The 25,548-nt window shown below is 43.4% G+C and overlaps 1 protein-coding gene across 1 annotated transcript; it reads right to left on the bottom strand.

The window, feature by feature from the left end:
- Positions 1-8,683: 8,683 nt before the first annotated feature.
- GPR12 (G protein-coupled receptor 12) lies at positions 8,684-13,601 on the bottom strand. Its single transcript, XM_017848506.1, has one exon. It carries the CDS (start codon positions 13,344-13,346, stop codon positions 12,342-12,344), a length of 1,005 nt encoding a protein of 334 aa, XP_017703995.1. The 5' UTR covers positions 13,347-13,601; the 3' UTR covers positions 8,684-12,341.
- Between the last annotated feature and the right edge of the window lie 11,947 nt (positions 13,602-25,548).

Here is a 25,548-nt window from a genome sequence, read left to right as displayed (position 1 = left end):
CTGTCATCAAATACAAAGTGTAGGTCATCTTCTTAAAAAATCTTGCAAACTTGGCAGACTGGAAAAGAGCCAATCTATGGATTGGCTCTTTTCTCACTCAGTGGAACTAAGAGAGCTAAGGAACCACCTTCCGTTAAAAAAAAATCCTATTTTTACTGAATAGCTGACTTTGAGAATTTCTTCAGATTATCTATAATTTTGTAATTTCAGATATCTTCTATACTTTCTTTGAAAAAAAAATATTGTTTGAGACTCATGAAATAATCTTACATCAAGAGGACCAGTGCCCCACTGGCCCAGGGGAGGGGGGGGGGAGGTGAAGGGGGGGTGGGGCATGCTTTGCCCCCCACTTTTTTTTTTTTTTTTTTTTTTTTTTTTTTTTTGAGACAGTCTGGCTCTATCGCCCAGGCTGGAGTGCAGTGGTGTGATCTTGGCTCACTGTAAGCTCTGCCTCCTGGGTTCACACCATTCTCCTGCCTTAGCCTCCCAAGTAGCTGGGACTACAGGCGCCCGCCACCACACCTGTCTCATTTTTTGTATTTTTAGTAGAGTCGGGGGTTTCACCGTGTTAGCCACGATGGTCTCGATCTCCTGACCTCATGATCCGCCCACCTTGGCCTCCCTAAGTGCTGGGATTACAGGTGTGAGCCACCGCGCCCGGCCTGTCCCACCTTTAATGCAGTTGACTTAAGTTGTGTTCAGGTGTTTATTAGCAGAAGCAAGGAATCTTGCCCTAATATTGGTGGAAAATAGCCTTCTATTTAGAGGCAATACAACGAAGAAATTCTGAGGGTCCATGTGTTCCAGCAGTTGCAGTTGGTGTGAATATCATGTAGTGGGGCCTCAGAGACAAACACCAGGTCAATCCTCGAGGACAGACAGAAAGCACGTGTGTCTAGCAGTAAAGAGGGCCGTTGTAGGCTTAGATGGACCTGCCACTTAACAGGTGGGATATCTTGGCATGTTACTTAGTCTTTCAATTCTTAATTTCCTCATCTGTAAGAGGGAGATAATAAAAGTGCCTAAATGTCACTGTGTCATTGTAAAGATGAAAAGAATTCACTTATGTAAAACACCTACGCCAGTGCCTGGAACAACAAATACTCAATACATTGTGCTGTTTGCTGTGACTTTTAATAATAGTGTCATTAGCTTTTGTCATTCATTTTATTTTTTAATTATTTATTGATAAAAATAACATGTACATATTTTAGGGGTGCAGGTGATAATTTTATACATTCATATAATCAAATCATGGTACCTGACATATCCATCACCTAAACATTTATCTTTTTTTTTATGCTAGGAACACTTCAAGTATTCTCTTCCAGTTATTCTGAAATGTACAACTGATTAATGTTAACTGTGGCATCTTACTGATCTGAACACCAGATTTCATTTCTTCCATCTAACTGCTATATTGGCACACATTAATCTAGTTGTGTCATTATTATTTCCACAAACTCATCACTCTGTCACGTGTGAGGTTTCCCTGCCCCTTCTCAAAAATGCGAGAAAGATACACTGGTGAGGTCTGGCAAGGGATACATACTCTGGCAGGATAGAGATGGGTTCTGGAATTTTGCCTACCCCTCTTCATAGCTTGCCAGGTATGACAAAGAATCATAATGACTACTATGTCTGTCAAATTTTGTACTGATACGTTAGGCACAAAAACAGAATACAATCTGTATTGAAATGCAATGTCTTCTGAAATGCAACCTTGATTATTAAGCCAATAAATTGTTGAAGTGGTTTTGGCCCAGACATAGTGAAAGTGTGTTAAGCTCCAGGGATGTGTACAACACAGGATTAGGAGACACAAAAGAAGGGTTATAAGAATCACTCTCAATTTGCATGTGTGAACACTCCCCTTTTAAAAAGTAGAATTAATGCTACCAAATATCACCTTTGTGGATGTGAAGAATAAGTAAGTCAATACACGTAAAGTCGTTAGCATGGCCCCTGGAACAAAGTGAGTGCAGAGAGTGTTAGCCCTTATAGTGATAGTTACTATTCAACTATAACTGGGATTTCTTATAGCCAGTAGTAATTACAAAGTATTCAAACTTAAGGCTGGATGTGGTGGCGGGCACCTGTAGTCCCAGCTACTCAGGAAGCTGAAGCAGGAAAATTGCTTGAACCCAGGAGGCAGAGGTTGCAGTGAGCCAAGATTGCGCCACTGCACTCCAGCCCGGGTGACAGAGCGAGACTCCATCAAAAAAAAAAAAAAAAGAAAAGAAAAAAGAAAAAAATTATTCAAATCTAGAAAGCAAACACTAGACAAAGCCTTTTACTTTTCAAGCTTTTCCTTGTCAAGGAAAATCTGCCGGAGAACAAAGTTCTGGACAAGGAATCACAACTCCAGGTTCATGTTCTGGGTCTGCTGCTCCCTGGCTAATGACTTTGCCAGATCAGAGCTTGTCTGGGGCCTGGGCTTCCTGGTCAGTGAAGTGAATGCTTGCAAAGTCCTTTCCTCTCAGTACATCTAACAGGTTTATTTAAAATGAAAAAATCTGAGTACGTTATGTTTTATGTTTGAAAAGTACACATAAAATAGCTGATTTTTTTAAATAAATATTTTTTATTTAGGTAAATCCATGTCTATACAATTGCAGACTTTTGATCACTAAGTTCTTTTTTGGAACACACACTTTGATGGATTTCAATAAACATGAATAAATTTTTAAAAATCTTACACTTATAAATTTTACAAAGCACCTAAATGTGAGCTTTTAGTGATTACACTGAAATTCATATAAATATAGTTTGCAGGATTTTTTGAGATTTGGTTCAAATTAAAATGTCATTTAAAAAAATGTCAATTGTGCCCCATTTCAAATAAGCAAAAGTCACTTCCTCTTCACTCCTTTGAATCCCATCACAGTTACTCCTCCCAGAAAACTCTTTGGTCTTCTTTACACTTACCTAGGTCAGGTCTGCCCTTTGAGATCCATCAGCATCCCAGTTGTGTGTCTCCAGGGAGTCTGCCTTCCAGAGCCCACGAGGCAGGCCCCCCAAGTGCCTGGGTGTTTCTGGGCCACTCCTCTCAAGCTGAGCTGGGGCTATCTTTGAAGCGTCCTCTTACCTTTTTATGCACAGGCTGGTTTGACTGGGGTTTTTTTAGCAGACATTGCTTGTTTCTAAGTGTTCATGGTGAGCTACATAAAGGCTGTGTGGTTTTAGGCAAGCCACTCAACCTCTCTGTGTATCAATTTCCTTATTTGTAATGTAATGGAGAATATCAATGCAGACCTCATAGCACTGATGAAAATATTACATGAGATTCTGTATGTAAAGCTTTTATCTGGGTTTCTACCTCACTAACTAGTGGAAGCAATATTAGCAATTGACAGGTTTTGGGTAAGTAGCAGTAATAATAATACCAATGCAGCAACAGTAGTGGTAATAATACTACTGGAAAGTAGCATCCAAGTAGATATGTGCCAAGTACTATATTAAACCGTCCATATGTCTTATCTCAACCAACACCATGAGGAAAGTTCTTGCAGCATGCTCATGTTAGCGAACCAACACATGGAGGCTCAGAGAAGTTAAGTAAGTTGCCCAAAGCCAGTCAAGTAGAAAGTGACAGAGAAGGGAAATGAACCCAGGCAGCCTAAGTCTAGAGCGAGTGTTCTTAATCTTTTTATTAATGAAGACTGTCGATCAGATATGGTGGCACATGCCTCTAATTCCAGCATTTTTGGAGGCCAAGATGGGAGGACAGCTTGAGGCCAGGAGTTCAAGAACAGACTGGGCAACATAGCAAGACCCCATCTCTACAAAAAATAAAAAAAAATTAGCCAGGCATGGTGGTGTGTACCTGTAGTCTTAGCTACTTGGGAGGCTGAGGCAGGAGAATTGCTTGAGCCTGGGAGCATGAGGCTGCAGTCAGCTATGATCACATTACTCCACTCCAGCCTGGGTGACGGAGCAAGACCCCGTCTCTAAAAACATTAAATAAGTAAATAAATAAAAAGACTATGGAACTGTCAGTTTACATCGCAATGGCATCTGTCATCAACATTGCTTGTTCAAGCCATATCACTCCATCAAGGTCCGCAGGTTGAGGGAGGCACCCTGAAGCCATCAGGTTTTCTTTTCCAAACCTCTTCAACCTCTCCAGACTTCCTGGAATGAGTCCCTGAGAGCCAGCTAGTAACTAGAGGGGGAAAAATGTCTAAAAGTGGAAGAAACTGCCTTCACATGAACAGTAAGCTGGTTATAATGGATAAGCGTGAAAGCATACTATGTGGGAAGCACTGTCAGGGTTTATCAAGTGTTCCTGGACTGAAACAATTACCTCATGCAGAGTGAAGACTTTTCTGTAAGAACAGCTTGAAATAGGCTCTGCCCACAGCCCTGGGCAGCTCTGCTTTTTCACCCTCTGGGTACGGTTTTTTGTGTTCAGTTCTCTGGAGTGTGAGGGTGGGGAGGAAACCTTCATCCCTGTGACAAACTTTGTGAGGAATGCAAACAGGAGGAGGCACAAGGCCCACTGGGCACGACTCATGGCTTTTAGCTCCTGGGTTAGGGCTTAGGAGAACAAAACCTCAGTCTTTTTAGTTACTTTAGTTATCATCACCTCTGGATTTAGGTGTTTCAGAAACAACTAGATCTTCACTTGAGACATCTCAAAAGTCTCAAGTGAAAATACATCTACATCTGAAAAACACTGGGTCGTTGGACTGAAAGAGTAGCCACTTCTGTCCCAAAGTCCACTCAGAGGTGAAAAACCTCTCTGTAGCCTGTATTATGGGATTTGCTGCTGCTTAAACTGGATCTTGAACTTAAAAAAGAGAGTGTGTTTAGTAACAAACATTTTTGGGCACTTAAACTATGTTCTCTTAGCGTCAAATATTCCTAAAGAAAATTGATGGAATTGATTTAGTAATTTGAAAGGTTAAAGAGCACTCATGAAAATGACATCCTAGGCTGGGCATGGTGGCTCGTGCCTGTAATTCCAGCACTTTGGGAGGCCAAGGCGGGCAGATCATTTGAGGTCAGGAGTTTGAGACCAGCTGGCCAACAAGGTGAAACCTCATCTCTACTAAAAATACAAACAAACAAACAAACAACAAACAAAAACAAAATCAAAACTAGCTGGATGTGGTGGCACACACCTGTAGTCCCAGCTAATTGGGAAGCTGAGGCGGGAGAATCGTTTGAACCTGGGAGAAGGAGGTTGCAGTGAGCCAAGATTGCGCCACTGCACTCCAGCCAGGGAAACAGAGCAAGACTTTGTCTAAAAAAGATAAAAAGAAAAAAAAAGAAAAGTGTCAGTAGATGCAACTATTTCATAGTCCCAGCCTCAAGTCAATCCCTAGAATTAAGAAAACTCCTATGTAAAATGTGTTTATTGCTCTTATTTATTGAACTTTCTGGACTATGAACCACAGCATCATGAGGTTAGTGCAGAAGTAGGGTGAGATGTAAACCAACCTGTATCGTAGAAACTGTCCTCGGTCTGGAATTACGGAAGTGTTTTTATCCTGACACAGGCTTGCCAAAGCTGTGCCTGTCAACACCACAAAACTAGCCTGAAAGTGAGACCCTCCATATCACTTCCGTGTTTGAAGTGAGAACAACTATCGTAGTTCTCTGGACTCCTCACTGAAGATTTCTGGTCTGGGATAGTAGAAGGACAGTGGAAGGGTGTGGAAATATGAGAAAGGAAGGTAAAGGGTGTGATTGTGCACATGCACACATGTGTGTGTGTGTGTATGTGTATGTGTCTGTACATAACTACAGACCAGAGATGGGGGAATGGATGGACAGTCAACGCACTGCTGGACTGTTGAGGCTGCAACTGTGGAATATTTGGGTCAATTTACAGACAGTAACAAATAGGAACAGGAAGACTTATCTTCACGATGCCAAGAAAGAAGTCTGATTGGGTTTTTTCCTTCTCACTGAATTGTCTTTCTGTCTGAGGCACATGACAGTGATATGGCTTTAATGGAAGGGGCAGAAGTTTAATTGAACTTGATGAATTAGAAAATAACCTTGAAAACAGAAAGAAGTTCCAGTGAAATCAGTGCAAGGCAGCATATCTACAAACAAAAATCATCTATAATTTGCTGCAGTACAATATGAGGACTGCCTTGCATAGACATAGCAGAAAAAGCTGAGAGGTCCTAGTACTGCTGAGATATTAATGTCATTAGTAATGTCAGGAAGACTTTAGGATTCAGTCAAAGCTCCGTGGCATGGTTCTCAAACTCTAGTGTGCATCAGAATCACTTGGAGGGCTTATTACAACTCATATTGCTGTGCCTCGTACCCTGAGTTTTGAGCAGTAAATCTCGGGTGACTGCATTTTTAACATGTTCCCAAGAGATGCTGGTGCTGTTGGTGGGGGCCCATACTTAAAGAACCACGGCCATCCAGTACCCAGAAGCAGAGAATCATCCATCATTCTGCTCCATTTAGTAGATTATTGTATCCTCATTCCGATGACTAGATTTGAAAAGGCGTGCAGAGAAATGGTAAATGATACGGAAAAAGGGATTAGGAAAATGATCAAAAGGATATAAAATAAAATCAGAAACACATTACATGAATAATTGAGTGTTTTATTTGAAGAAGAAGAAGAAGAAAACAATATTGTTGAATGAATGTTTTCAGTATATCAATGTTGACTGGGATTAGGGGGTTCTCTGTACCTCCAGGGACTTGGCCAAGACAAAAATAGAATCACAATATGATAAGAAAGATCAAGATTTGGAATATCAAAACACTGCAAGGTGTTGAGAAAAAACGTGTACAATTTCAGTTTTCAAAGAGATCTTGACTAGGTGATTTAGATTTGATATAGAAAATTCTACTCCATATGTTTTCTTCCCATTATTAGATTCTATAGAATCCCAGAGTAAATTTGTTCATGCTTCAAAAGGATCTAGGAAGGAGTAAGGATATAGTTGGATCAGAACAAATTTTCCCTTAGGTTTTATCCCAGTAACCACATATATCTGTAAAAGACAGGCCTTCATTTCTCCTTATGTGGAAGGTTTGTATTTTCATCAACCCAAATAAGAATCCCGTAGATTCAAAATATGTTGTTTGGTGAGAAATGCAAATCCAAGCCATACAGAGAATTCCATAAGATGTTCTTTTGCCTTTTAAAATATTCTATTTGTAACTGTCTGTTCAAACAGTCAACTACCAAGGGAATCCGTGCCCTGGTAAATGATTTTATTTATGTCCCAAACTTATTTTCAATTGAAATGTGTTCACTTGCGCCTGATGCTAGTATTTGAGTTTTTTATGATTAAAAAATTCTTAGATGTCTCCTGTAAGTATCTCATACAGTGGACATATATAAGCCTTATATTAAAATCCACTTTAACTATGTACTTTAATGTGCTTCTATTAGATTTAAAAAAATGTTCTCATCTCCTTGGGCAGAAAGGAAGCAAAGTACCTGTGACCAGGGTAACTACTAACATTAATAGTATTTTTGATGCTGAAAAATAAAAGGCTACAGATAAGTGTCAAATGAAGGTGAGCTATTTTAAATTTCTCTGATGTACCTGTCTAGAAAATGTTGCTTTGGAATAAGTTCAGTTGAATTTTAGAACTCAGAGAACAAAGGTTTTCATCTCAATCATCTCAAGATAAATTCATGCAGACACATGCAGCCCCCAAACACAAACCACTCAGGTCCTAAAGAAAACTGTCCTTGAAGAAATGGAGGTGAAAACCTTTGTTGCCAGGTACGCACACGCACACCTAGAGAAACGCATCGCATCTACATAAAGCTTCTGAAAGAACTAAATTAAGATAATGATCATTAGGATTTTAAAAAGTTAGTTCATTAACATGGAAAAAATATATTTATGGGTCTTTATTAGACCCTGAGAAGCTGTAGGAAAAGTTCAAAGTTCATCTCCATTGAATACAGACTAGTTATTAACCTCTGACAAAAATAAACACTTCAAATATATATTATTTATATGTTATAGTTACATGTTATATATATTCAAATATATACTATTTATATGTTGTATTTATAGGTTATATATATGTATTTATATGTTATATTAAAAGTGTGACACTTATCACCGTGAATCAGTGTTGTCTATAGACCGTCAGCATCAGCATCACGGGAGCTTGTTGGAAATTCAGCCATGCCCCAGACTGACTGAAGCAGAATTTGCATTTTAACAACATTCTCAGGTGATTTGTATACTCTTCAAATAGTTAAAGTTTGAGGAGCTCTAGCCAAAATTACCAATATTTATTTATTTATTTATTTATTTTTTGACGGAGTCTCGCTCTGCCGCCCAGGCTGGAGTGCAGTGGCCGGATCTCAGCTCACTGCAAGCTCCGCCTCCCGGGTTCACGCCATTCTCCCGCCTCAGCCTCCCGAGTAGCTGGGACTACAGGCGCCCACCACCCAGACCGGCTAATTTTTTTGTATTTTTAGTAAAGACGGGGTTTCACCGTGTTCGCCAGGATGGTCTCGATCTCCTGACCTCGTGATCCGCCCGCCTTGGCCTCCCAAAGTGTTGGGATTACAGGCGTGAGCCACCGCGCCCGGCCTGTAACTTTTTTAGAAGACAGATTTGTCTGTGAATTCAAACCATGATGTATAAATCTATTAGTTTGTGATTCTTAAAATTCTAAACAGACATAGAGGTCCTAACCTTATATCGAAACATTCAATAATTATGACAAATTTTAAAGGGGTCAATAAGGCAGTCTTTTCCTTTATTATACCAGGCATACAATCAACAAAGAAACTTAAACAGTATTCAAAATCACAACATAGTAGTCACTTAATTAATATGTATTTTAAATCTGAAATGGCAAGTCATCCTAACGTCATATTATCATATATTACTATAAAATAAAGTCAATCATTATTTTAATAATGGATTAAGCATTTAAAAAAAAAAAAAAGCCTAAGAAGTCTCCACGATATTTTTATTGGCACTAAGTATCTCTATTCTTCATCTGCTCTTTTAAACCTCTTGTTTCAATCCTATTTTAAATCCTGGGGAGTCTAAGACTATTTCTGCATGGTCAAGTCAACCAAGGAATCCACCCCTCCTGAACCTGGCTCCTTAATGTAGGCTCCCAGGCAAGGAGGGTCTCTATCTCCACCCTGCTTCCCCACCCCAGGTACTAGGAGGGAGGCGATCCCCTTAACCTTTAAAAACAAACTTCATTGAGAGAAATAAATAAAGAGTTAAAGGAATAAAAAGAAACAACACCCTAGGTAGTCATAACTTGGATGACTAGTTTTGACTAATTCAGGATTCTGGTAAAGTAATGGAATTGTCCTAGTTACAAGGATAACTGTTTCTACTGGAAAAATATCAACTCCTTGGTAGCTAGAAATTTTAATTATGTGGAGTAAAAGATTGCCTGCTACCTCAGGACTTGGAAACAAGACAGTTTTCCATGAGGTCTTTGGTCCTGTTGCAAAGTTAATATTATTGGGTATACGTATGCATAAATACATACATACACACATGTACATTGAGATTTCTGCACATTTAAAAATAGTTAGCTCCATAAGAAAAAAGAAACCTTGTAGAAAACCACATAAATGTCCAACATTTTTCACAATTTAAACAGTAGGGGCATGTTATTAGTTGAATTGAAAAATCTCTTAGCTGAAACTAGATGTTTTAAAAACACGGGCCAAAAGCAACCACTTAACTAGTGTAATTTTAAATAGGAAATTGTATGCCTTTTTTTTTTGAGACAGAGTCTTGCTTGCTCTGTCACCCAGGCTGGAGTGCAGTGGTGCGATCTTGGTTCACTGCTACCTCCTCCTCGTGACTTCAAGCAGTTTTCCTGCCTCAGCCTCCTGAGTAGCTGGGATTACAGGCACCTGCTACCACGCCCGGCTAATTTTTTTATTTTTTAGTAGACACAGGGTTTCACCATATTGGTCAGGCTGGTTTCGAACTCCTGACCTCAAGTGATCCACCTGCCTTGACCCCCCAAAGTGCTGGGATTACAGGCGAGAGCCACTGCGCCAGGCCAAGTTTTATGTCTTAAATGTAGAGCCAAAACTCTGCAACAGGAACATGTTACAAATCAGTTTCCTCAGCCCTGGTGTCCACTGAGGGATGAAAGCTTGCAAGGTACAGGGAAGGAGCAAGACTTAGACTTTGGAAAACCTGGCTTCAAATTCTGACTCTATCCTTGTGCTTTGTGGCCTCAGGCACATTTTTGATCCGCTCCTCTCTTAGTCTTAGTTTTCTCACCTATAAAAGTAGTAGTTTTGTGATTATAGTAAAACACCCCGCATGGGGCCTGGCACACATGTGGTCACAACAAGTACATGTTACTCTCATTATAATTCGGACTACTGGAGATATGCAAATGGAGCCACTGTTTTTTATAAAATCATCATTTATTCCTTTTAAACCTCATTATGGATATTTCCCAGCCCCTGTCAAAACCAACTTACCTTTGTCAAGTCTCCTGTGGTGATGCTATTCAATTTTAATTAATTAAAAACAGACTCATCATGTTCAACCTACTAACTCCATCAAATGTTCAAAAGAAATGTTTTAAAGGCATCAATTTTATTAGATTGATCATACAGTGATACGTATTGAAAATTCTTTCCCACTTCTTAAGTATTTCAGTCCCTCTCCTGCTTCCATAAGTAACCTCAGGGAGGAGACACAGATTCAAGTAGAGGATTTATTCACACTTGTGCTACATTAAGAGAAGCTCTGGAGAGAAGGCATCAGCATGCAGGACCCCCGGAATGGTCCTGAGACCACCCTGGGCATCACATCTGGTACAAACCAATGAGGTTAATTTCTTACAAATGATTCCCCAGCGACCCTGAAATACTGCTTTTGCTGCCATCTGAATGGGCTAAGTTGATATGCAGCCAAGAATTTTTTCCACTGATTATATAGACATAACTATAAATCCATTGCAAATGGAGGGAAGATACCTGTGTCTACATTTGTCTGCATGAACAGAAAAGAAAACAGAGACACATTGATTTTACAATGTGTTTGAAGTGAATTCTTCTTTGCAATTTCCTGACTACATTCTTGCTCTCTGAAAACAGGCAATATGATTTTTATTGTGTATAAATTGGTTTTTGGTGAAAAGGAGTTAAAAGATTTCAAACTTAACTTTTCATCAACAGCCAATGGTCATTCTGTTTATGACCTTACAGGATATAGGTGATATATATCACAGTCGTAGATGGACGCTGTGCACTCACAAACAAACCTAATCATTAAAATAGGGGACTGCCTGTTTCAAATGCATTATACACCACAGACAGTATGAACCAGAAAAAACTTGACCTATAATATTTATTCTAATTGTCTCAATCAAGAATAACTATTAACATATTCTTAGAGAGAGGAAAGGTGATTTTTTTTATTTCATGATAATGTCACATTAGTTTTTTCCAGAATATATTAAAATAAATTTAATCTACTTTCAATTGCTATAATTAATATTTTTTCCTTTTGTTTTCTGAAAACAATGAGACAATAGCTTAAGAAACTACAGTGGTAGATCTAATCAATCCTACTTCATATGAAAATCAAAACCTATTTCAGGATTCATTTTAGAAAGTACATATTGAAAAACTATATTGAAAAATGACCCATTGGAATCTAGATTGACATGGCAACATTTGAAACCAGTGGCCTAGCTAACACAGTCAACCATGCAGAAGGAGTTGCAACATTTATAGAAATACCGAAGGAATTCTTGTGAACAGTGATTGCCGAAAGGAAAGAAAGAATGAATAAGAATGGATTCAGGGTTTCAATGTCGGTGACATTACTGAGTTCATGTTAGCAAAATCAGGTCCCTTCCAAACACAATTATGTAAACTATTTGCCTTGGATTGAAAGGGAGGGGTCATATTCTGTTACATACATGCAGCGTTAAAAAATCTACCATCATGTAAAAAAAAATCGTCTGGAAAAAGTAAGTCTTTCTCAGTTTTCCTCAATCACTCAAATTTATTTTAAAGTCCAGGTAAAACTCTGAAACTCATTGACTTCTTACAACATCATGGGCATATCATATCCCTTCCTTTCCTACCCCCAATCAGCCCTCCAAACAAAATATAAAAGGAAACCCCTGCCCCCAAGCAAAACAAAATAATAGTGAGTGAAGATCTCAACAATATTTTTTAATGGTGAAAACACCGGTAACATTATTTTCACTTCAGTTACTTAACTCATCTAAACGATGTCATTGCTTCACGAGTGCTAAGTGCTCCTGTGGCTTGAGAGGGAATCCAATGCAAGGAATTCAAGGCAAGCATCTCCAACCTTGGCCAGGCAGTGGAAGTGCTTGGTAAATGCAGAGTCCTCCTGGGTGCAAGGGTGCTACACATCACTGGGCGAGCGCGCTCTCTGGGCGAGACTGGACGGGATGCAGCCGCAGCAAATGAGACAGAGCGCTTTCTGGATCTCTTGGTTTCTGAAAGCATATATGACAGGGTTGATGATGGAATTGTAGGTGGCGGGCAGGAGGGTGGCGTAGGTATAGATGGAGGGGTAGGTGTAATCTGCTATCAAGGAATAGAGGGTGAAAGGCATCCAGCAAGCAGCAAAGGTCCCCAGGATGATAGCCAGGGTGGAGACCCCTTTCCGGGTGGTCACATAGTGCGACGTGGCCAGGAAGTGGTGCTGCAGGGCTATCTGATGGGCGTGCCTCATCACAATCTTACAGATCTGGATGTAGAGCTGAAGCATGAGCGCAAACATGAAGAGGAAGGACACCGAGAGGATGGCCGCGTTGTTCTTGGTGAGCGGTCTGACCACGCTGCAGGTGGACTCGTCTCGGAGGCAGTTCCAGCCCAGGACGGGCAGCAGCCCCAGGCAGATGGAGGTCCCCCAGAGCATGACGAGCATGACATAGGTAAACGTGACCGTCCTCTCCGAATGGTACGTCAGAGCGTAGTACAGTGAGAGGTAGCGGTCAACAGTGATAGCCAGCAAGCTGCAGACAGAGGCAGAGAAAGAGGCGACAATGAGGCCGATGGTGACCAGCTTGGTGGCTTCTGACTGAAGCAGGTAGGCAAAAACAAAATTGATGATGAGTCCAATGCCGGCCAGCAGGTCTGCAAGAGCCAGGCTGCCTATTAGCAGGAACATGGGCGCTCGCAGGCTGGGGTTGTGGAAGATGATAAGGACCACAATGGCATTTTCACAGGAGATGAGGGTTCCCGAGGTACACAAGACAATGTCCCAGGGGTTGACTACGAGCTCAGGCTCTGGCTTTACGGCAGGAACCCGGGAGGAGACAGCAGCCGAGATGTTCTCCGCAGCAGCGGCATCTAAATAATCCCGAGGCAGCCCGCTTAAATTGACCTTCAGGTCTTCATTCATTTTAACCCGTCCTCTTCAACGAAAAGACAGGCTTTTTAATGTTTAGATACAGCAGGGTGACGATCCAAGATCATGCAAAAGACACACAAACAGAAAGCCAGCCCCTGCTCAGACACCAGTACCAAATGCCACAAGCTTCGGGAATGAGGAACTGTTGGGAAATGAAACAAAAGCCAAAGTCTCTGTGGTTTAAACCCCACAACAAAAATGCCGTTTGGCATTGGGGAAAACACAGGGTAGGACTTCAAAACACCAGCGTGAGCGAGGCAGGCACACACGGACTCGCGGCGGTCTGTTTGCAAAAGCGCTGGGAATGCACATTGGAAAATCACATCTTGCATGCTGAAAACGAACAACTGTTTGACATCTGGGCTGCTGCCGAGAAAACCACGCGGCAGCGGCAGGTCTTGAGTCAGGGGCCGCCATCCTCGATGGAATATTTAAATCGCCTATTTCCATCGAACTCCCACCCTCCAAACGCATCCCCCACGCGCGTGCACACCCTCAAACGCACCCCCGACCGGAACAAAGAGGGGCTCCCAGATTCCCCGCCGTGCGCACGGGGCAGTCGGGAGGGCCACGAGAGGGAGGTGTGTGTAATGGAAGTACCGAGACAGACAGACAGACAGATGCCCATGCACTGCCTCCGCTCCCCTGGCAGCGGGGACCGGAGTCGGACGCGAGAGGGACAGACAGGGTGCGGGGACAGGGGCCCGCGGGGCGGGGGGAGTCATCGAGGGGTCACCTTGGCGCGCCCAGGCCGAGGGGCTCCTCCGGTGCTTCCGAAGCGCGCGGCTACTCGTGTCGCATGGTCGCGCAGGCCGCCCGCTGTGGCAAAGGGCGGCCGGGCTCCGGAGCGGGCCGGAGGGCGGGGCGCGCGCTCCGCTGCAGGTGAGGCGACGCGGCTGCAGGTTGACCGCTAAGGCTTGGTCGCGCGCGCAGCTTTCCCCGCCGCGCCCGCCCGGCCCACACGCTCCCCGCGCGCCGCCCGCCCCAGCCGGCGGGATCCCCGGGAGGCCGCGCGCGCCTCCACGGGTCAGGGCTGCTCTAGGGTGCGGGCAGGCGAGGGCGGCCCCGGAGCGCGGGGCGAAAGAGCCGGGAGGCTGAGAACTGCACGGTCGCCCTGCCTGCCTGCCGCGCCGCGCGCCCCACCCCAGCCGGCGGCCCCGGGCTTGCACCGGGCGGGGCAGGGGAGCGCTGCCTGGGAGCCCTGTGACCTATTTCGTTCCTGTGGTTTCCCTGGGGAGCTCCAGTCTCTACAGTCCTGGCTTTTCCACGCCTTCACCTAAACCGCTACATTCAGGGCCAAAGGATTGCTTAGGATGATATTCACGATCAGCAGCAGGGAGGCAGAGTGGACAGGTTGGGGAAGCAGATCTGTAAAACAACAAAATGCCCCGCACGCTTTTTTAGAATTGCCCACGGTCTTGGACCTGGTTCATTATCACTGTTTCCCAGGAACATTTGCTTAACTGAATAGATGCTGCTGCTCTGTGGATCATCATTATCATCACCAACTTGCACTTATTAAGTGCTCTTTGAGCTGTGTTTTCAAATGGAAATCATTTACTGAGTTCTTGTAGAAGCTTCCTGCAGACATTGGCCAAACCCCAATTCATTTAGATACTGAAGTGGCACTATTAATTTATTTTTTCATTTTGCCACATCGATGGATTCTAAGATGAAGAACCTGATAGCTGTCTGTTTTTATGAGCCCATGCCTCCTCTGAATATAAAATCCCGAGCACCTCGTAGATCTTAAGTTCCAAGATGATCCTCCAGTTTAAAGATGGGAGAAGGAAAAAGTGTTATAGTCTTGTCTTGCCCTGTCAGAGGCGAAGGTTTTCCCATTACTTTTCTTCCACTTCCCCAGGGGCTTTTGTCCAAATGGAAATGGTCGGCAGGCAAAGGGCCCCATAGGAGCCTCATCAGCCGGCCAGCCTGCCTCCCCTGGTGCCCACGTCTTCTCTATCCCAGCCCGACAGATTCGGAGCCTCAGTCACCCTTGACTTTCTTCCTGCTTCTCCTCCCCTTCTTCCATCAATCAGTTTCTGGCTCTGCAAGGTCGCTCCAGCTCTCCCTGCATGCCACTTCTCATCATCCTCAGCTCCCTGGTTGAGGCCCTCATCCCCTCCCACCTGCATTTCTGGTACCCACCTGCTTCTCCCTTTCCCAACCTCCTCGATTTGGCACATCTATTCCATGATGTCCAAGACCTTCTGCTACCTCCAGAATAGTCTGAACTTTTTACCTCGACAGATTCTGCTCAGTAGTTCTGGGGGTGGGTTTAGCTTCTGCATTTGTAAGCCCCTTCTCCATGCTGCTGCTGCTGCTGCTGCTGCTGCTGCTGGTTCACAGGTCACACTTTGAGAAGCAAGGTTTTATGGAGTTTTCCGAGTGGCTTGTTCATGGTGGGGAGGCGTCAGACACGTGTGTGTCCCAAGAACAGGGCTAAGGGCTGGACACAGAAATTCAGTAAGACATGGTCTCTGCACGCAAGTGCACACTCTGGTAGTGACACACTCACGAATCAATAATGCCAGGCGGCAAATGCTGTCATGAAGGGATGTAATCTTCTTCTCAATTTCTGTGTGAAGCATTAAAGAATTTTAGAATGAAGCGATGAAAAATGAACAGTCGTTTAACAAACATGTAGTAGTTTTGGCATAATATAGCTCAAGCTATGTGGCAAAATTTTAGGCATCTCACGTTGGCAATGCAGTTTAGGGAAAGCGAATGCATAGGGCGGGTCAGACACTATTCCAGCCAATAACACTGACATGGCCCTGACCTCATGGAGCTTAAAGGGGTGGGACTTTTTAATTCAGTCATTAACGTGTTTGAGAAATTAAAAAAAAAAGAGCTGAGTGTTGGAGGAGAGAAAAAAGTATTGAGGTGAATGGCAGAGGTATATGGATTTTTGTAAAAAAAAAAATTGTAAAACCTGGGAAGAGTCAAAGGAGGAAACTGAGGCAAGTTATACCTGGGGCTCGGATACCGCCACTGGGGAGAGCCCAGGAGTCAGCAGCTAACAGTGATGTGGACACTCAGCCTCCCTGATGGTAAGATGAACTGTGTGTTCACAGTTCTGTCCCCACTCTCTCTTGGAATGATTACTTGTAACTTCCCGTACTCTGGATTCTACGTTTATTGGTTTATTTGTTAGGACTTTTGTTGCCAGGGAGCAGAAATCCAATTCAAACTAGTTTAAGAAAAAAAAGGCGTTTTGTTGTCTGGCATGACTAGGAAAGATCTGGAGTGGTTCACATAAAAGAAGGAGAAGCTACAGGAAGCAGGTGGCTGGCAGTCAGCCCTGCCTTGATTTATTTCTGCTTGTCTTTGCTTCTCTGTGTCTGTGTACCTCAAACTTCCCTACCCCAGACAAGTTTCTTCCAGGCAGTCATGGAAAGTGGCCTCAGGCAGCCCTGGGCTTGCATTCTGAGACTATCTTCTTAACTTGTGAGTGGAGTTCCCGCGGAGAACTCTGGCCCAGCCTGGGCTGTGCGCCCTGCTCACAACCAGCCATGGCAGCTAAAGGGAAAGAGTGGGTCAAGCAGCCAGGCCTGGGTCTCATGGGGTGTCCTGTGATGGGCATCCCCTCTGAACTTCACCAAATGGGCATCTCTGAGAGGAGAAGTGAGTTGGGACACCAGGCACACCAACTCCAGTCTGGAGGTCAGGATTCGCCACTGCTTGGAACTGGGTGGGCCAGTGGGGAGGTTTTGCACAGCCTCAGTAACAAGGGCCATAAAGTAGCTGTCTGCAAAGCTGTCTTCTCGATGTGTTCACCACCCGTGACAGGACACTGCCACAGATGCCCTCAGAAGTGTGACATTTATTGCCTTTTCATCACTTACCTTTTTTGTCACTTTTTTTTTTTTATAACTTCAGCAAGAAGTTGTAAACCTTCAAGCATGATCTGGCATTTTCACAACCTAGAGTAATGATGACTGTTTTACGTGAGAAAGGCTCGGTGCCTGTCTTAATCACACATGACATCTTTGCCAACTGAAACCCTGAGGGCACATTTATTAGCCCCTTCTTGTAACTGAATTTGTAAATCATGAGACTGTCCCAGATTACTGGCTGGAGCAAGTCATAAACTGAGCCAGTACTGCACAGCACATGATGTGTGTATTGAAATGTTGCTAGTCAGCTTCTTTCTTGCTTATGTTAATGATTATTAGCCAATTTCCACAGATCTGATTAATTGGTGCAGTAATCTGAACCGTAGACTGACCATGCTTTAGTCTGTCCAGTCAAGGGTCTATATCACACCTGAGAATACAATATAATCCCAAATTAAAGTTTGATTTTATTGATCTCTTCATCTGACAATAAATTTTATAATTGTATAACCTACATACAGACAAGTGTATATTTCACAAGTATACAGTACCATGAAGATATATTAAATAGATATATCTATGTAACCAGTATCCATCTTGAGAAATAGAACATTACCAGTACCCCAAAGCCTTCCTCTTGCCCACTCCCAGTAATTATCCTCTGAAAAGAAACCACTATTCTGAATTCTAATATCCCAGATTAGGTTTATCTGTTTTGGAACTCTATATGAATGGAATCATATAGTATCTACACTTTCATGTCTGGCTTCTTTTGCTTAACATTATGTTAGTGAGATATATTCATTTGTTGCAAGGAGCAGTAGTTTAATCTTTTTCATTGCTGTATAGAATTCTATTGTAGGACTATTGTCTTAGTTCGTTCAGGCTGCTATAACAAAATACATCAGACTGGGTGATTTGTAAACCATAGAAATTTACTGCTCACCGTTCTGGAGACTGGGAAGTTCAAGATTACGGTGCCAGCAGATTCAGTGTCTGGTGTGGGTCCATTCCTTACTGTGGCACCTTCTTCCTGTGTGCTTGCTGGCAGAAGGGGCAAACAAGCTCCCACAGGCACTCATCCTATTCAAGAGGGCAGAGCTCTCAAGACCCAATCACTTCCCCAAACCCCGGTTCTCAATGCTATTACACTGGCGATTAAGTTTCAACATAGAAATTTTGGGGGGAAACATTCAGACCACAGCAAATATGCTACTATTTTTTCATCTATTTCTTATTGATCCACATTGGATTGTTCTCTGGTTTTGGCTATTGTGAATAAAACCATGACAAACATTCCCGTACATGCCATGTGATGCATGCTGGCTCAAAAGTACATTTTAATAATTAGTTATCAATTAAAATAATACCATGTTGCTATTTAAGGAGAGGGAGGAGACCATGAAAAATCACAACACATCTCTCCTTTCCCCTTTTAAAATTCACTCTAAGCTTCCATTTTAATAGAGGATGAAGATGGTTCGTGGAACTATCAAAGAAAGAAAGAAGGAAGGGACATACAACATAAAGATAATATTTAGTCTGCGGTTCTGTGTGCGAAAAGAGAGCTCCATTGTCAACACTCACATCGCTTCATTTCTACATATATTATTGTGTTTCTTTAAGAAATATATTTTGTCTGACTATAAAGTAATACATACTTATTGCAGAAATTTTGAAGCCTACAAGTAAAATTAAAGTGTAATATGACGTCCTCTCACAGAGAAAGCTACTGTAAACTTTTTGTTAATATATATTTTAATAAATTTAGTTGGGAAATTTTTGAGAGGAGGAGGCAGAGTAATGAGGTGTTACTTTCTGAAATGTTTTATTCATACAATTGCATGGAGCCATAGTTTTTCTTTTGCTTTGAATTTTGAGCTACCCATCAGGCTGCTGTCTGTGCTTTGTGGTGTGGACAGGAGACAGGGACTGTTCTGCTCCCTCTCAGATGTTCATCCAACCCTTTCTCTTCTCCTAGCCTCTTCTCCCCACCCCAACCCTTTCTCCAACTCCTCCAACTGTCTCTTGGTCCTTGTGTGGGCTGGACAATGACCCCCGAAGATATCCAGGGCCTAAATCCAGGAACCTGGGACTGTTACCTTTGTTAGAATGGGCTTTGCAGAAGTGATTAGACGTCTTGAGATGGGAGGACATTCTGGATCATCTGGGTGGGCCCTGAGTATAATCACGAAGGTCTCTCCAAGAGGGAGGCAGGAGGATTCGGGTCAGTAGTAAGAGACGTGAGGACAGAAGCAGAGGGACAAAGACAGAGATGTGAAGATGCTACACTGCCTGCTGTGAAGACAGAGCAGGGGTCAGGAGCCACAGGATGTTGGCAGCCTCTGGAAACTGGGAAGATCAAGGGAACTCCTCCCTGGACTTCAAGAAGGAATGCTGGTCGGTGGGCCCACCTTAGACTTCTGACCTCCAGAACAAATGTTTGGGTTTTTTAAACTGACACATTATTATTAACTAAAGTCCGTAGTTTGTATAAGAGTTCACCCCGGTGTTGTCTATTCTATGGGTTTTGACAAATCTGCAGTGATATGTGTCCACCATCATGGTGTCATATGGAATAGTTTCCCTGCCCTAAAATCCTCTGTGCTCTGCCTATTCATCCCTCCCTCCCCCTAATCCCCGGCAACAACTAAACTTTTTACCGTCTCCATAGATTTGCCTTTTCCAGAATGTCATAGAATTGGAATGATACAGTATGTAGCCTTTTCATATTGGCTTCTTGAATATAGAAACATGCATTTAAGGGTCTTCCATGTCTTTTCGTGGCTCAATAGCTCATATATTTTTATTGCTGAGTAATATTCCAATGTCTGGATTTCTTTAACCATTCACCTACTGAAGGACATCTTGGTTGTTTCCAGATTTGGCCAATTATGAAGAAAGTGCTATCCACATCTGTGTGCAGGTTTTTGTGTGGATGTAAGTTTTCAACTCATTTGGGTAAATACAAAAGTGCATTGTTGCTGGATAATTTGTGCTGTTTTAAGCCACACAGTTTGAGGTAATGTGTGAAGGCAGCAATGGGAAAGTAATGCAGGCCTCCGTCATGAACCCAGGAGACCTGGGCTGCCCACAGGTCCTTGCAAACTTTAACCGCCTCACTCATGCCCCGCAGGGCCAGGCCTCTAGTTGCCAATGACGGGATATCCAGTATTTATTAATACTCACTGTGTGCCAGGCACTGTGCTAGGAGCCTTCCAAGTACATTCTAGTTTAATCCTCCCAACAACCCTACGAGGTAGAGTACCTCTATTACCCCATGTATGGTTGAGGGAGGTGACACACAGTGAGGTTCTATACCTGCCCTCAAAGCCAGGCAGTCAGGTGCCAGGATCTGCTTCCTGAGCCACTGCACTGCACCACCTAGAGAGCAAGTGTCACTTACAGCAAAATTTAAAATGGGCTAATGGAAATCCTACATCCATCCAATGTCTCTTCTCAGGTAAGAGGTTGAAGACCCAGGTTTGCATCTCTTTTAGAAAGACAGGAGTTTGTCCTACACAAGTCTACCCTAGGACTCCACTTTCATTTCAATTTGAAACCTATTTATAATCTAATAGGGCCTCAGCAAAGCCTCAGGAATCTGCTTCTGGAGTTACTTACTGTTGATGTCATTGCAAATATTCTCAAAGGCCTTTTGCTGGCTGCTCTAGGCCTGGACCCTACATCCAAAGGAGAGGGTGACTGTTCCCTGGCTAATTCCTTGCACCAACTTTGACTGACAGCTGTCATGGCAGATTCATCGAGGGCATGGGCATAGGATAACAGCTGAAAGCCAGCTGGACCATTCAGGGATGCTCAGGTGAGGCTGGACACAGGCATTTGCAACAGCATGGGGAGAAGCTGTTGACTCTGCCTTTGGTGGAATTCTGAGACCCTCTCTTAGCCTGAATATCAGATGCATCAGAGCACCAGGAGATGGGCCCCAGTGCCCTGAAGTGCAAGGCCAGTAGGGAGGTGTTGACCAGCATTTCCAAAGGTGCAATGAGAGGAGAGGCTGAACTCACAGACTGGTTTCTGGGCGTCTGGAGATAACTGTTTGGGGACTTCTTGAAAGAACTGGAAGACACTTTAAAGGCATCTAATTTTAACCAATCAAGTCTGTGGAGTTTCTTTATCCTTTTGCTTCCTGAAGGATACCTTAGTTGTTTCCAAGTTGGGACAGTTATGAATAATTGGCCAATACAGTAAAAGAAAACTTAGAAGCAAAGTAGCAAGGGCATCAGCAAAATACTTTGCTTCCCTGCTTCTAGCTACCCTCGGACTATTCTTCTATTTTCTCTTTTCAAGAAGGCACATCAGCAGGAGGGCACCAGAATTTAAAAATCTCATCTAAAGAAAAGGCTGGAGCTTTGCTCACAGTACACATTTCTTCCAACAATAGCAGCCTGGGCCTCTACAGTTTGGGAGTAAAAAGGGAGTGTTCATCTGGAGTTTCAATCAGGTTGTAAAAAGAAGAGATTGTTCTTGCCTGGCCTTATAATAAAGACTATTAACCCTGATTCGGGCAGTGTCACTCAGATCAGTAGTGCGCTGTCAGCTCAGGGTTGGAATGCACCGTGGCCAGGGATGCTGGGAAGTTATCTTCTCAGGCCTTGACACCCTTGCTGTGTCTGGGCAAGAACTAGAGGAGAGAAGCCGGTGATCAGGCATGGTATTGATTTTGTGAATCACTAATGACTTAGGAGCACTGTTTGTGCAACCAAAATGCTTTATATTTGAGTTGAAGAGTTAAACGTCTGCAGGCCAGCTTGACAACACATGCTTTCTCTGCAAAGGAGCAATCCTGGGGGATCTATCACTTAATGCACTGTGAATCATGTGTTTGCAATCTCTCTCTTTCCTTGTGACCTACATTTAATTGTACCTGATGCACTATGCTGTGTGGTTTGAAGGAAAGTGTACTGTGAGCAAAGCCACAGCCTTTTCTTCTGATGGGATTTTTAGATTCTAGTGCCCTCCTGCTGAACATGCTTTCTTGAAAAGAGAAAACGGAAGGATAGTCCGAGGGTGGCCAGAAGCAGGGAAGTGGAGTATTTTGCTGATGTGCTACTTTGCTTCTAAATTTTCTTTTACTATATTAGGAGACTTAGGCAGCCAATTATAATCAATAAATTTTAACCAAAACATAATGATTCCGCATGTCCACATTCTGTAGCTCTTGAAGTACTGGCTTGAATTGTTGCTGAATGAAATGGGAGTGGAAGGAATAGCAGGGTCCCATGGCGCAGATGCAGGGCCCTGCCCTGGCCTGTGAAGGACGCGCTTCCTCTTCACTTCTACTCAGCTCCTTTAGCCACACTCAGAGGTCGGGGGCACTACATTTACACCCAAAGTTCTGCGGGGATATGTACCCAGAGTGTGATAATGTGTGGCGAGAAGAGCTCTGCCATGGTCCTGCCCACAGCGAAGAATTGTTAGTTCTCTGTTTTGTCTCTAGATGTTGCCTACCCAGGCCAGGGTCATATGTGGCTAAGTGATTAGCACATATTTTGGTTGGTAATGAAGATGGGCCATCTATCCTAACCCTTCATCATTTTACATTTGATTCTGCATGCTACACTTGAGGCTTGCACGTAACTGAGTTGACAATGATCATGACCAGCGGTACCTTGATGTTGGGATTTCATGCATTGGTAAATTTCACCACCAGCAGCAAGTACAAAAAGGAGAGACCAACATGGAGTTGCCAAACTTATATTTTGCTAAACACACTCACTTAGGTGAGCATACTTCTAGCTACTTTCATTGTCATTTCACAGTAAAGAAGACCTTTTTAGTACACACACACACACACACACACACACACACACACAGAGTTATATCTCACACAAAAGGCGAGTGCTTAAGTTAAATACAACTGGTTTTGTGAAAACTCACTGTATTGTTCTGATTATTCTCATTACCCCCAAATGGGTGGAAACTGCCATGGCTCAGATTAGTCCGGGGAATGGCTCTTGAGAACCACTGATGGCTGTGATGATGCACCTTTTGTATCACTCAAACGGATCATAGAAAAGATTTAATACTTTTTGTCAAATCAATAGGGAAAATGCACAGGCAAAATTGCAGATTATAAGCAGTTGTTTTCTTATGAACTCATGGGCATTCCTCACCTCTCTGAATTGATAGCCAGTGTTTATGGAGCACCTAATGTGTGCTGAGCCCTGTGCAACAAACTCAACCCTTTATGGGAATTAGAAAATACTCATGCTGCCAAAAGCATGTTGGGATGTTGGTGCTGGGGGAAATGGCTGGCCGACGGCCTCCCAAGAAGCCTCAGGAGGTGACATTCATTTCTCTTGGTTTAGGCCCTCACCTTCAACATTACACACTCAAAGACGTCATTTATGTCAGCACATTATGAGTGGCTTATGTTTGAAGGGAAGATTCACATTAACCCAATTATTATATAATAAATATTTACTGTCTTGGGAGCCAGATATGAGCAGATCTACGTGGCCTTGAGCAAGTAAACAACTCGCTTCAGTTCTCTCATTTGTAAAATGAGAATATTAACAGCATTTACTGCCTAGGGCTAGCATTGCATTATATGGGCTAAGGCACACAGTATACTCATCCCAGCCTGGCACAAAGCTAAGGCTCAGTAAACAATTGTGATGACTGTTGCTGTCACTATCTCTAGTGCATTATCTCTTGTCTCCCTGTGCAAGTGGAGACCCACGTGAATCCCTTTCTTTCTGTTGTCCTGGCCAAGTACTTGGCATTTTCCTTGGAGTCACTGCTCACAAAACATCCAAGTTGTCAGGAAATCCTGTCAACTCTTCCCTCAAAATACATCCAGAATCCAAATTCGCAAAACGTGGGAGCAACCAAGATGTCCTTCAGTAGGTGACTGGATGAACTGTGGTCCATTCAGACAGTGGAATATTATTCAACATTAAAACGAAATAGACTGTCAAGCCATGAAAAGACATGGAAGAAACTTAAATGCACGTTGCTGAGTAAAATAAACCAACCTGAACAGGCTACATCCTGTACAATTCCAACCCTATGAACATTCTGGCAAAGGCAGAGGAGACAGTTCCTCTAAGGTGAAGATCAGTGGTTGCCTGGGGTTAGGGTGGAGGGAGGGAAGAACAGGTGGAGCACAGGGGATTTCAGGGCAGTGACACTGTTCTGTATGGTATTCCAATGGCAAGTCCATGTGATCATACATTAGTCCAAACCCACAGAATGTACCAAACCAAGAGTACACCCTAATGTCAACTATGAACTTTGGGTGATGACGATGTGTCAACGTAGGTTCACCAGTTGTAACAAACGCACCACTCTGTGGAGGACGTGGATAATGGGGGAGTGTGTGTGTGTGTGTGTGTGTGTGTGTAGTGGGGATTATATGGGAACTCTCTGTACTTCCTGCTCGATTTTCTATGAACCTAAAACTGCTCTAAAAAAAAAAAAAAAGTCATTTTTTAAAATAACTAGTAGAGGAACACTGTAGAAAATAAATTCAAATAATGAATCAACCATAAAGTGATCAAATAAAAAATATTTAAAATGAAAAAAATAGCTCCAGAATGCCACCTCATCCACTGCAACCACCTTGGTCCAAATGAGTGTCACTGCTCACCTGGATTACCCCAAAAACTCCCCTCTCCTGCTGGCTTCTTCCAGCTGCTTAATGCTCCTAAGTCAGATTATGTTTTTCCTGGCCAAAACTTCCCAATGAGATCCCATCTCCCCGAAAGTGAAGCTGAAATCCCCGGCCATTCCTGGCCACCTGGGCCTCCTGCTCCTCCACCTCCACCCCTCCTGTCCGTTTTCCTCTCAGCACCCTGGTTGTCGCGCCACCCGGAAGGCTCTTCCCCTGCGTGTCTCACGACTGGCTCCTGCCTCCCCCGGGTCTTTCCTCAAACATCCCACTTTCAGTGGGTCCTGCCTCAGCCACCTTGTCTAACCTGCATACCCCACACACGAGTTCTCTTTCCAGCTTTATTTTTCTCTTTAGCACTTATCACCATTGATGTATGCACTGTTTTATTTCCTTCTCTTGTTATCTCCTCTCCACTTCTCCACCAGGATACAAGCTTGACAAAGGCTGCGATGTTTGTCTATTTGGTATGTGGCTATAACTCTAGGGCCCTAGAACACTGCCTGGCAGATAGAAGGGCCTTATTTTTGATGAATGGGTCAATGAAATTGGAACAGGGAGCTAGGAGAATCGACTGTTGAGAGGTTGGCCTGAGCCAGCGGCAGCACGAGCCTGGTGGCAGGGCATGCCCTTCCCGGGGCTTGGGATGCTGCGCATCTGGTGGCCGTGAGAGCCTCTCCCTAGACCAGCTGGATGGGCCTCTGTTGGGGCATCCACC

The sequence above is a fragment of the Rhinopithecus bieti genome, unplaced genomic scaffold, assembly GCF_001698545.2.
Source record: "Rhinopithecus bieti isolate Rb0 unplaced genomic scaffold, ASM169854v2 scaffold_28547, whole genome shotgun sequence".
Taxonomy (NCBI): Eukaryota; Metazoa; Chordata; class Mammalia; order Primates; family Cercopithecidae; genus Rhinopithecus; species Rhinopithecus bieti.
Note: the sequence above shows the minus strand (reverse complement) of the source record. Positions and strands in the feature narration are given on the sequence as shown.